We start from the raw sequence: 13,898 nt of genomic DNA on the forward strand, positions 1-13,898 counted from the left end.
TCATCATCCACATTTAGCTGATCAGAAAATCCTGCTCATTCTGCCTCTGAAAAGCCTCTTTCCACTTCCTAACTTCAGATTCTCACCACCTGGATTATGCCAGTCATTTCATAACTGGTGACTCTGTCTCAAGACGCTTAAGTCCAGTTCAGTTCCTGTACTGTTTGTCACAATTCTTTCTGTCTGCCCTTAAAAGACCAGGTTCTTGCCTTTTTCGTATATATGCTTTCCCTGGATAATGGCATTCTTTGACATGATGATGACCATTCCCAATTCCTGATGACTACCAAATCTGGGTCTCTAGCTCATATATATGCTGTGTTTTAAATACTGACTCTCTATGACTTGCATAATAAAGTTCAAAATCAATAGCATGACATACTTTATTCTTTAAATTGGATCACCTTGGCAGGTTACTTCATTTCTTTGGCTGCTCTTTAATTGTTTCTAAATGAAGGGGATGAATTTCAGTATGTGTTTAACTCTTCAAAAAATCTTCAGATAAAATACAGAGAAGCCTCAATATGTAAAACACAAAAACAGAGCTACTTTCATTGAAATTGATATCCTCTCCCAACCTCACCTCTTCCCTAACCCACTTGTGTTGTATCTCCTTAAAGTTTCTAGAACTTGTGTAGGGAGCACAATTGGAAACAACTGCGTTTCTTAAGGTCTCTTTTAACACTTAAGAATGAGTTCTCTGAAATCACATCACTCTCAAATCACACAGTATTTGAGTAGGCATGGCTCTACTGGTATACTGGCTGTGTACATTCTTTCTTGTAACCAGTCATGCCCTTAGATTCAGATATTTTTTCTTGTTTTGTTACAGGGCCTATCCATACACCCATACAATGTCTTTTACTTTAAGGACATGAGAAGCCCACTTACTTTGACAGTGACCTCTTGTTAGATCATTCTTACACAAATATTTTCTCCTGTGTGATATGTACTATACTTTGATTTAACTCTCATGTAGTGTTAGTTTTATCCTCTGGGTTTTCATAACATTCTTCATACCCTTTTATTTTAGTGACTAGTCATGTTTGATGAGTAAATACTTGGATGAAAGAAAGAAAGAATGAATAGATATGTGGAGAACAGGTTTGGAGAATATATGTACTCTGTAAGTTTCATCTTACTTCAGTAACTAAAGAAGTAAGTATTTTGCTCCAGTTATTCTTTCGTGGAACTGACCTTGATTTCCTTGGGAATCGGATGGGGAACATTTTTCCCAACTAATCATCAGGTTTGAAGAGTTGGCTCTTGTGTATGTAGCATGCGAAGTGGAGGAGGCACTGGAGAAAGTTTTATAAGATATGCTTCCAGGAACTTGATTATCTTGCTTTTGCATGTCAGACCTTCAGTCAAATCTATTTACACTACTCAACATTTAACTAACATTATTCAAAGTATAATTGAAAAGCCCAAGCCTTTCTCCCAGCCCATACAAAAGCCTTCAGAATTCAATGGTAAATAAACCTTTATCTCTAAAATGTACTTAAAAAAAAAAAGTTGCAAAAGGGCCATGTTGCAAGGGACAATTTAAAATCCACAGCTCTGATGCCTGTAGGTTTTAAGAAAGTAGTTTGGAGCCTGCTCTGCTTGCTTGCTTGCTTGCTTTTTTTTAAAAAAATTATTATTTTTTTAAAATAGGGAGGTAGTTAGGTTTATTTATTTATTACTATTACTTTTTATTTAACGGAGTTATTGGGGATTGAACCCATGACCTCGTGCATGCTAAGCCTGTGCTCTACCACTGAGCTATACTCCCCACCCTGCTCTGCTTTCTTACCGGTTTCTTAGTTTCTTTTCTATATGCATATTCGGTTCAGCATTACCTTTCTTCATGCCTCCCCTGCTTACTTTTCTTTTTTCTTGTGTCTCAACCGTCTTATTCATGTACCCAGTTCATTTATTTGTTCAGCAAATATTTATTGAGCATTTTCTCTGGGAGATCTGGTTTAGCCACTAGGCATAGAGGTAAATAAAAATGATCTCTGTCCAGAATAAGTGAGGCAGGCAAACATGGGAAATTGAGATACAATATGATAAGTGAAGTTATTGTGGGATGAACAAGTATTATGGACATACCTAGGAGATAGTGACTAATTATTTGAGAGGACAGAAGTCTTCCAAGGAAGAGGTGATGTTTGGGAGTTGAAGAACGAGGAGAAAGTGTGGTGAATGTTACAGAGGGAACAGAGGAATAGGAGTGAAAAAAGCATCTGTTTGGAGAAAAGTTTGCTGTACTTAGGACATCTGAATCTAGGGAAGTGTCTAGAGGTGAATGTGGTAAAGTAGATTGGGGTGGGATTCTGAAGGGTACCGTATTTCTTATGAAGAATTTTGGGCTTTAACTTGTAACTATGTGAGGGAATTTAAGCAGAGGGGGCACTGGTGGGTGTTATGGAAAAAACTAGTTACTCTGTGGAAAGATCTCAAGATAGATAGACCATTTAGGAGGTTCATACCCTAATTCACATAACGACTGAGTCACAATCTCCTGGTGATGGGCCTGGGAATCTGTAGAACTAGAAAATGTCCCAGGTAATATAATCAGGCAAGTTGGGAAATTAAAAAACATAGCATTGGATGTAAGAAATTTGGTTTCTAGGGCCAGTTTTGCTACTGACTAGCAATGTGAGCTCATAGAAATCTCTTATTTTCCCATCTTGAAAATTGAGGATTTTAGACTAAATAATTACTCTGATTGTTTGCTTGTATAATTCTGTACTTCTAAACAAGTCCAACTTAATTGAACTACTTTTTACTTATAATGGCTACTTTTTTTTTCTTTCTGGGTCTTACTGACTCTTCTGTGGAAGGATTTCCTACACCTGTTCAAGCATTTCTACTTTTCTCTGCCTTAGTATGAATGTATCTCCCACATTCTCCAAAATGCACTTGGATTATATTAAATCAAAGCAATCTTCTTTGCCTTAAGCCTGCTATCTACTACATATATTTTCTTGGTTTCTAAAAAGATGAAAATGCCAGTTCTCCACTTACTTATAATGAGCAGGAAACTCTCCACATAAATATTCTAAAACTATTGATAACTAATACAGTGTTCAAATTATGTGATAACTACAAACTGCCAATATTGCCCATCATTACACATTACCCCCTTTAAGGAGTAGAGAGAGGTGTTTATCGGATGCTGACTTCAGTCACACGTGCCTGAGATAGGCATCAGGCATGTAACCAGGGTGATGCTGATTACCCTTTTCTTCCCCTCAAAGGGTCATACCAAGAGGTAAGGTATAATTAGCACTTCCTAATTTATGAATGTGATTGATGTAGACCTATGTGTTGGAGGGCGTCTCTGGCTTGTTTTTTTTTCTCCCTTATAAATGTACCAACATTAAGTTGACTGCTGCTTGCAGGAACATGTGACCTACTCAGCATTGATTATTATCCCCATTTAAGAAAGAAAGAGGCAGATAAAGCCCATGGGAAGTTCATGGACTTTAGAATTAGACAGGTTTGGGATTACATCCAGACTTTATCACTTATTGAATTTCAGCAGGTAATTTAACCTTACAGTTTCTTATTTTGTGAAATCTTCTGCCCTGCAGGGATACTGAGAGGATTATTTGTATTATCAAAGATACCTACCTGTATCTGGCACCAAGTGGACTAGTCTACAAGTTCCTATCTGTGAAGCTCCTTGTATAGAACCTGGAACATTTTAGATTCTCAGTGAATACTAAGTATGACAGATAGATGATAATAAAATACATTAACAATAAGCACTTAGTAAATGATTACTGTTATTATTACATAAAGTACAATTGTTGATTTTTTCAAAAATGTCAAATGTATCTTGCATTTTTCAAAATTTCAGTTATTATTTCTCTAAGTATAGATTAATAGAATTGTTTTTGTTTGTTTGTTTTTTGTGTTTTGTTTTTAGAGTAGTAGAATTGTTAAGCAAGAGGTAATTCTACAACAGGCCAGAGAGAATTGATATAAATGTAATGGATATGAAATGGCACGCTATACAGGCCTATTGATTACAATAAATTATGCCACCATATTTAGATGTTACCACAGTCAATCGCATGTTACATACATACATGTTGTACTGTGGTTCCTGCATGCATGGGTAGCTATATCTCCTGTACCTGGTGAGGAGTGTTCTGTAATACCAGTGCCTTCAGCTTCCCTGAGGGGATTTTCCCTCCCTGACTCTTATATTATGTGATTGATTTTTTGGTTTTATTCCAGGATTATACGTGTAATTATTGAGCATCTGTTATGTGGCATTCTGTTGTATTCACAGAATATGTGATGACTAGCCAGAGGTCCTAGATAGACCTAGATCTAACTGATGAAGGCTTTGTGACTGTGGGATCCTGTTCCTTATTTGTCTGTTGTAAGTTCTTGCTTTTTCTTCAAACTCTCTTTAGTAATGCACATGCTTTTATGCAGCTTTAAAATGCAACGTAGGTAATGCTTTTAGAGGATTTTTCCCACATTTAAAAATTCTCTTACAGAGACCTAGTAAAATAGGGGCCCTTGCTACTACATGTCTGTAAGTAAATAGTTTCTTTGCAGGAATTTGGCAGATTTTGGTTTAACATTAGTTACGATAATTTAAAATTGGGGAAGTAAAAGAGTTGTACTTATTTGTAGAATTTCTGTATTTGAGGAAGTTGCAGTCAAAACCTGATAGATGAGACTTCTGTGTTCACTGTTTTTAGCTGATGACACTACACCTTACTCAGTCTCGTAAACTGTAATTCTGGGAGTCATCTCTTTGATTCTTTTTGCTCCGTGATCCCTTATGTCTAAAGAGTCCCTGAGTTCTACCTGCTTTAAACTCTTCATTGTTTCTCCAGTTCATCCCCTGTTTTCCGTTCCTGCTGCCATTGTTCTAGATCAGGTGCCAGATATTCTCAGCTGTTCCCTAACTGATCTTCCTGCTGCAGGCCTTTTCTTCACAGCTGATTGTCTGAAGTAAAATCTGACTGTGTCCCTCTTTAAATCCCTTTATCATAATGGACTTTAAATTTTGTCAGATGCTTTTTCTGTATCTATTGAGATGATCACGTGGTTTTTGTCTTGTCCCTTGTTGATGTGGTGTATCATATTAGTTGATTTGCATATGTTGAATCATCCTTGTGACCTAGGTGTGAATCCAGTGTGACCTTTTTTATGTGTTTGTTGGATTTGATTTGCTAATATTTTGTTGAGAATTTTTGCATCTATATTCATCAAAGATACTGGCCTGTAGTTTTCTTTTTCGGTAGTGTCTTTGTCTGGTTTTGGTTTCAGGGTGATGGTGATGGTGGCTTGGTGAAGTTATTCTTTGTATGGTCGGTAGAGTTCCTGAGTGAAGCCATCCCGAACTGGACTTCTGTTTACAGGGTGTTTTTGTAAATTACAGATTCTATTTCATTTCTAGTGATTAGTCTATTCAGATTATCTATTTGTTCTTGATTCAGTTTTGGTAGACTCTATATTTCTAGAAACTTGTCTATTTCTTCTAGGTTGTCCAATTTGTTGGCATATAATTGTTCATAGTATTCTCTTATGGTTTTTTGTATATCTGTGGTATCGGTTATTATTTCTCCCCTTTCATTTCTTATTTTGTTTCTTTGAGTCCTCTCTTGTTTCTTCTTGGTGAGCCTGGCCAGAGGTTTGTTAATTTTGTTTACTCTTTCAAAAAACCAGCTCTTGGTTTTATTGATTTTTTTCTTGTTGTTTTTAAATCTCTATTGTATTTATTTCCTCTCTGATCTTTATTATTTCTTTCCTTCTGCTGACTTTAGGTTTGCTTGTTCTTTTTCTAATTCCTTTAGGTAGTAGGCTAGGTTGTTTCAGATTTTTCTTGTTTTTGAGGAACCTCCTTTAAACCTTTTAGAACTCATTTTCAAAGACAGGTTCAAGGTTCTTTACATTACAGTTATAACTCCTCTAGGAGTTCTTGACCATCCCACCACAGTTTAAGTATTATTTTTCTGTATGGTAAGCAGTTTCCAACCTGAAGTTTACAATACTTTTTGGGAAAAGAGTGAAGAAAACCAACTTGTACATGGGTGACATTTCCTCCTACCCAAGGAGAGTGTAGTGATAGGTGAAGTACAAGTGTGGTAACGGGTTTAAAGTTCCGTTGCAGTGAAACTAACATATAAAGAAAGAATGTGCACTATGAACGGCGGGAGGATGGTATACAGTGGTAACATACAGAAAAGCTGGGAGTCAGAAGAGCAAAATTGACAGTGCCATTGAAAGCACTGTTGGAGGTTTGCCTGTCCCTACTGCCCAGTCCTTGCTTGTCCCTGTCGTGTAGGTAGATGTATCAGACTGCCGATCCCTGATGCTGTTAAACATTCTAATCACAGTTAACATCCTTTGCTCACCACACAAAGATCTGGCCAAAATTTAGTGATAGTTTCCTTTGTAGGAAGAAAAGTTCTTGTTTGTCTCGTAGCCATTGAATTTCTCATTGTAAATTAATACTGGATTTACATACCAGTTTTCTGTTAGTACAGCTCACTTTTGGTGGTTATTCTGGGACAGTCATCTTTCTCTTTGAGCACATCCCATTCACTATGGTATGGTACCTTGTAACACTTCTTGGCAGCTAGTCAGCCAGCTTCTCAGGTAATACCTTCCACTGTAATACATTCCACTCTTTATACTTTCTTGTTCAAATGGCTTGTTTTTCCTCAGTCTTCTAAAAATATTAGTATTTAAATGACTTGGGTAAATAGATGAGTTACTAAATGGTTTTTAAGATAGTAGTGGTTTCCTGCAATGTTATAATCCATGGTTTTAATTATTAAGTGCATTATTGTAAGTTTGTTAGGACTCCACTCTCCCTAATGATGCTACCCTCAAGATTCATGGAACAAATTGTTATTTTTAAATTTATTCATAATAAGATAACTGAATTCAGGGTTCAGAATTATATTACACTCTTTTTCCTGGACATCCAGGAAGCCATTTATCAAACACTCACTGTATATCAGGCAGTGCACTGGATTATGTTTAATACTTTAAAAAAAAAAACTCCTGCAAAGTATTTTTACAGGTGAGAAATGTGAGACTTCAGAAGGTTAAATAGCTATTCCACAGTCTCAGCTAGGAAAATAGCAGAGTTGGAATTTGAACCCAGAATTCTTCATTTCCAAATTCCCTTCTCTTCCTAGTGCAGAATATTTGCTCAGCACACTTATGTTTAAATAAATATTTTTGTTTTATTGATTAAATAGTTACGCCACCATTATTTTGGATATTTTTCTCGCTTGGGGTTTTCTGAGGAAGAGGAATATTATGGATTTCCATGTTATTGTACACTTAATTTATACAATTGATTTCTCTGAAATTCTTGCCTAGTTATAACAACTCTCCTCTTTTCCAAATTAATTTCTGTAAAATTGGTTCATGCCAGAGGTTTCCTTATTCATTATTTGCTGTTAAATATTTGATTGTTCTTTTTAAATGGTTTTACTTTAAAGGCAGCACCATTACCCAACAAAATCTCCTGCCTTCCCCAAATTTAAATTCTGCCTGTTTAGCAGAAGCTCATTGTTTTCTGTTTTAAATGTGAGCTGAAGGGTCAAACATTCCCACTGCTTAGTGGCTACACTAAGCAGTGATCTGCCCTTGTTGTATTATTAATGGCACGATGTTTTCATGTTGCAGATGGCTGAGAGCTAGCAAGGAAAATTCAGGACCATGATGGCTCAGTTTCCCACAGCTATGAATGGTAAGCAGCTTTATGCTTGTGGCAAGATAAAAAGGTTATAGGATTTTTTTTGTGGTTGAGGTTATAAAATATTCATTTAGATATTTTCCTTAAGCTTATAAATGCAAAACTTAAAGTATTCTTGTTGAAAATATTTGGATAATTTATTTCAGAACATTGCATATATTTTCTATTAGAATATTATGCAGTAAATCCTGAGACTAAATATAAGCATATACTGCAGTATCATCTGGCATGTGTGCTTGCCTTTGCATGGCTAAGGAGAACCTAAAGGTATATCGTGTTTGATGCATAAAACTGGAGGACAAAAAACATGGTGCTGTAAGGTGGAGAATATTAAAGGTGTTTTTGACAGCATACGTTGACTGTAAACTGATTAAACCACTAAAGATTCATTTAGTAATATGCATATAAAATTAGTTTGTTTGCCCTTTTATGAAGGATCATGTATGCCTACATACATAATTGTTTAATAGGAAACATTTTAAAGGAAAATGTTGAGGCAATTTCAACAGTAAAACATTTTTAAGGTTTTTTTCTGCTTCTAGTTCCAATTCACTTCCCAAATACAAATTAACCATCCTTAGTAGGTAAGAAGTTACTGTGTATGTCACTTAGAATTGAGAAAATGCATTGTATTTTTTGATTTTTTTAAGAAATCAGATATGCTGAGTTCTTAATTTTGAGGTGACTTTTATTAACTAATTATAAATACAAGGAAATAGAGGGTCCAGTCAATAATTCTTTAATATTTGAATTGAAAACTGCAATATTGAAGAACAAGAGGGAAAAAAAGAGGAAAGAATCACCAATAATTCCACCACCTTCACAAAGGAATTGCGTTAATATTACCATCTATTATTTGATCAATTACATTTTTAAAAAACGTGTTCTCAGTCATAGGGCCAAAACAGTACATTGTTACTAAAGAAAATATATGTTGTATATCTAAAGTTTTAAGACTCCAGATTGATCTTGTGAGATCTACAAAAGTTTTGGAAAAATGAATTATTTGCATAAAATAAAAATAAGTTCTAGTTAGTGGTAGGATTCTGCCATTTAAAGATGGACTTGCGATAAGGGTTTTGTTGTTTTGTTTTTTTGCCTTTTCAGAACTCTTATTTAAGGATTAATGTAAGCATAGCTCCTATTATGGAAGTGGTGTGAGATTATAAAGATTATTTGATGCCAGGGAAAACTTTTTTAAGTAAAGTATTTTTTTTTCCATAATGAGTGATAAATATAAGTTTAGAATCAGGGTAATAATTGTAGTACCGATGTGCTGTATCCAAATTTGAGGATTTCTATGCCTTATACAAGGGAATTTGCTTTAAACATGTAGTTTAGTTATAAACTTCAACCAACATGTTAAGCAGATTGATAAACAAAATGAACATAAAATAAATCAGTACAGGCCTGGTCTTTTTTCATTTTGTTTCTTCCATTCTCTAAACATTTGTATATCACTTTGTAGCTCATTGCATTATATACAAAATGTTGGAAACAAAATGTTCAGTAACAAAAAAGATTACTTGAGTAATTGTCTAAAATGTTGGACAATTAATTTAGTAGTATATAGGAATATAGTAATTGTCTGAAACTTCTGAAGTATTGCTAGCTAATATAGACTGTGGTACCCTCCTACTTAGTTTATGAAAGAGTGGAAGATTAAAGATAATCTTGTATATATTTAATTTAAATTCAATTCAGGGTTTAAGATCTTATTAAAAGAATCATCCATGTATGACAGGAAACCTTCAGAAGCAGTGTTTGCTCCTGTAGTAAATTCTCAGTTATAGATTGTGTTAAATTTTTTCAGTGCACAATACTACTGGAACTAAGTGCCCTCCCTAGACCAGGCTGTTTGTCTAAATGCTCTGACATAATCCTCAGGTTTTGCCATGTCTGCTTCATCATCCTGAGACTAACCACAGACAGACTTTTAGACTTTTGTGGTTCTTACAGAAGAGCTATGTTGTCTAGTATAGTAGCCAGTAGCTACCTATGGCTATTTCATTTAAATTAATAAAAATTAAGTAAAAAAAAATTGAGTTTCTCAGTCACACAGCCACATTTCAGGTGCTCACAGCCACATGTGGCTAATGGCTATAGTACTGGACAATGCAGGTACATCTTAGAAAGCTCTGTTGAACAGATAGATATTCTTTCCTTAGTCTATTTGATGATTCACTTCCTATCTTCTTAACAGAACTAAAAAAGATCATTGCATCGTATTTTTACCACTTATAATATTTTATTTCTGATTTCTTCTATACCAGCAAAATCATACTTGCCAAACCTTTTTTGATCATGGTGGGTTTGCTTTCTGCTTCTCAAAAATTAAGTGAAATTGTAAATAAGGAGGGCATAATAATATGAGTGATAAGCAAGAGGTGACTTCAGATACATGTTGGTACCAGTTGATATCGCAATGTAATGTAGCTTGTTTAAGCCTCAGGATCTAGAGGTAGTTAAAGACTAGTTAAGTGACTAAGAAGTTCCTGAAGCCCATGACAGTGGCTCTGTCTAAAATCTGGAAGTGAGAAGAAAGAGAGGGAAAGAATAGGAACAGCTAGTGGCTTTAGGAGGAAAAAAATACCATTTTTATTTTTAGAGCTTTATTACCTTTTTAGAATTTTAGAGCTCGTTATTCTTTTCAATTGTGTAAGTAAGAAATGTTGAACACTGGACCTTGTAGAATCAGCTGAGTGTTGGACTGTGTTTATAATAACCCAAGCATTTATTATTCAGGTACCTCCAGTTGAGGCTTTAGTTCTATCTAGACCAGTATACCAGTTGTATTTTAGAAATTTAAGTTAGTACTGGCTTAACATATGTCATTTGACTGTTATTTTGAACTGGACAAATACACCAATGAAGACTATTTCTGATATTTAATTTTTGTAGCATACAAGTGGGATATAACCTGTCTGAGTCATGTCTGTTCAGAGCTATATGTTAGAATACTGCTCTGCCACTACCCAGCTATGCAGCTTAACCATGTGGAACTTATTTCTGTGTGTGTGTATGTACATATGTGTATGTATGCATATCTGTATATGTAAAATAGGGATGACAAGACTTACTGCACTTACTACATGGAATCTAGCATATAGTGGATGTTCTATAAATATGTATTTTTCCTTCTACATGAACCATAAGAACATGTTTGACAGAGCCAGTAAATGAGATGAGAATAAGCAACAGAAATCTTTATGAAAATATCACATTCTTGATTGAATGATGACTTTGGGGAAGTGGGTAAAATTTTAATACATTTCTAAAGTAATCAGACAATGTAAAAGGTTTTTAGATTTTTAAGGCAATATTAAAAATCAACCCCCAAATCTGGCTTTCCTGCCTTTCTGTAAAGCTTATGGATAAATATAGACTAAGATTGGGAGATTTTTTACTTACAGTTCAAAATTTTAAGCTTTTGGCTCTTTAAAAGGTTCTGTTAGTATATAGTATATATTCTAAATAAGAAAGCCAGAATTGGAACAACAACTTTAAAATTGGCTTTGAATTACATGTATTTCATAGTCATCTTATTTCTATGTAACTTTTCCTTCCTGTAAAATTCTTAGTGTGTTAATATCTTATTTTTTTTAATATCTTATGTTTTAATATGGTCATTTTTTTGAAGTCTCCAGATTTGAAGATTATTTGAATACTACTTAAAAAATTTTCCTTCATATATGCCTTAGAACATTTTTATTCTATTAGTAACATTAATCATAATAATACTTAATCATAATTGTTGTGTATGACTCTCTTGGCTAGTGGAGTCCCTTAAATATTAGAAAGTCTGTGAGCTCATTTTAAATGTTCATTTTATTCGTCTTGGTACCCCTAGTCCTTGTACACATCAGTGCCCCATAAATGTTTGTTGAATGAATATATATAAAGGTGTCAAGATTGCTAGCTGGAGTCATGAGGAACTAAGCAGTAAACATTCTCAGATAGGCTGAGAAGACAGGTAGCTAAGGAAAGGTGAGGAGATAGTAGTATATAAGAAAGTGTTAGAAAGTGGTAAATGTTGACACAGCTATCCTTTCTGATATAACAGTGTCCTCTGTAGTCTTAGGATAGCAGTCTGTCACTGCCTGGGGACGTACACTGCTGTATGTTAGAGCAACTCAAGCCTTCCCAACCAGACGGTTCAGACTTAAAATAGTCTTAAGATTTCTGACTAAAAAGCCTCACTTTCAGTATTTTCTGGCAAGAGTACCTTTATCATAAGGAGAAGTGCCTGGGAAAGATTCTGTTGCTCTGACTTCTCCTTAATTATATTGTTCCCTGGGTTTGGGTTGAGTAAGGAAACTAATTTATTGAGTATGCTCCATGTGACAAGCATGTGTTAGGTGCTTTATATTTTTGTTTTGTTTCAAGTTGGGTTTATTGAGGTATAATTCACCCTTTTTAATACAATTTGATGAGTTTTTTACAAATATATACAATCATGTAAATAAGAATATATGGAGCATTTCTGTCACCTAAAAAGTTCCCTTTTCCCCTTCACCCTAATCTTAGCCACTGGCAGTCACTAATCAGATTTCTGTTCCAGTAGTTTTGTCTTTCCAGAATGTCATATAAATGAAATATATAATAAGTAGCCTTTTGTGTCTTTGTGGCTTCTTTTAGTTAAGAGAATACTTTTGTTATCCATCCATGTTGTTTCGTATGTCTTTCTCTATTATTGTTGAGTACTATCCCATTGTATAACTGTGTATCACAGTTTGTTTACCCATTCATCTGCAAAAGTCAGTTGAGTTAGACTTCCAGGTTTTTGGAACTTTAGACAGAATGTCTGAAGCTGCTGTGGCCATCAGATGACCAATTTTTTTATCTGGAAATAAGTATTTCTTTTGAGTGAATACCCAAGAGTTTATTTCTGGGTTGTATGGTAAAGGTATATTTAACTTCATAAGAAGTTGCCAAACTGTTTTCCAAATTACCTCTTTGCCTTCCCACCAGCAATGTGTGAGAGTTTCAGTTGCTCAGCGTCTTTGCCAGCAGTCTTTAAAAAAATTTTTCAGACATTCTAATTGGCATGTAGTGATACCTTACTGTGGTTTTAATATGCGTTTCCCTGATGATCAGTGATATTCAACATCTTGTCACATGCTTATTTGCCATCTGTATATTTTTGATGTGTCTGTCTATTCAGGTCTTCTGTCCTTTTTTTTAGGCAGGGATTGTCTTCTTATTGAGTTGAATCTGTAGTTCCTTATATATGCTAGATATATGTCCTTTATCAAATATGTTTTGCAAGTGTTTTCTCCTAGTCTGTAGCTTGTCTTTTCATTTTCTTAAGTCTTTAAGCGACCAGAAGTTTTAGGTTTTAATGAAATTCAGCTTATTAAAAATTTTAATGGTTTGTGCCAGTTTTGTTCTGAAAAGTCATTGCCTTATCCAAAATCAAAAAGATTTTCTTCTTTCTTTTCTTCAAGAAGTTTCATAATTTAGCCCTTTTATTTACATTACATATGATCCATTTAGAGTTAATTTTTGTATGTGGTACAAGTTTGAGATTCTTTTTTTTTCTATACGGATGTCCAGTTCTTTTAGCACCGTTTGTTGAAAAGACAGTTTTTCCCCCCATTGAATTATTTTGACATCTTTGTTGAAATAAGCTGACAATATACATCTATTTCTTTTTAATTATCATCAAGGCAGATAGTTTAAGGCTCTTAATTAAAAGTCTGTATGGATTCCAGTCCTACCTTTAACATTTACTGATTTTGTTACCTTGGGTGTATTATTTAGTCTCTCCATGCCTGTTTTCTCCTCTGAAAAACAGTGATAGTAACAGTAGTTACCTCATGGAATTCTTGTGAAACTTAATTAAAACAATACATGTAAAACTCTTAGAAAAGTACCTGACACATGATAAGCTTCATTGAATGTTAGCTATTCTTATTTTGTCAATCTAATAGATGAAAATGATACTTAGTATTATTTTAGTGTAGATAAATTACATATTATATGTAATCTTTACAACAACCCTGTGGAGTTAGATAACATTCCTAGTTTATGGAGGTGACAGTCAAGACACAGAGAACGTGAGCATCTTATCTGTGTTCAGAGGGAGACAGTGTACCATAGAGTTCAGGCTACCTAGGTTCTAATCTCAGCTTTGCCACTTGTTAGTTGCCACCTTGAACAAGTTACT

General features: G+C 34.6%; 1 protein-coding gene across 6 annotated transcripts in view; it reads left to right on the forward strand.

The window, feature by feature from the left end:
* Positions 1 to 13,898, forward strand: part of ITSN2 (intersectin 2) — a 132,922-nt gene that overhangs the window by 20,628 nt on the left and 98,396 nt on the right. For 4 of the 6 annotated variants that reach the window (XM_072938107.1, XM_072938109.1, XM_072938108.1 and 1 more), the window contains exon 2: positions 7,660 to 7,723. In XM_072938107.1, the coding sequence (XP_072794208.1) occupies positions 7,693 to 7,723 (31 nt within the window). In that variant the 5' untranslated portion in view covers positions 7,660 to 7,692. Of the gene's footprint in view, positions 1 to 4,347; positions 4,382 to 7,659; positions 7,724 to 13,898 lie in introns of those variants that run through there. The other 2 variants (XM_072938110.1, XM_031684816.2) reach the window with 2 other exon arrangements.

This window comes from Vicugna pacos, chromosome 15, assembly GCF_048564905.1.
Source record: "Vicugna pacos chromosome 15, VicPac4, whole genome shotgun sequence".
NCBI lineage: Eukaryota > Metazoa > Chordata > Mammalia > Artiodactyla > Camelidae > Vicugna > Vicugna pacos.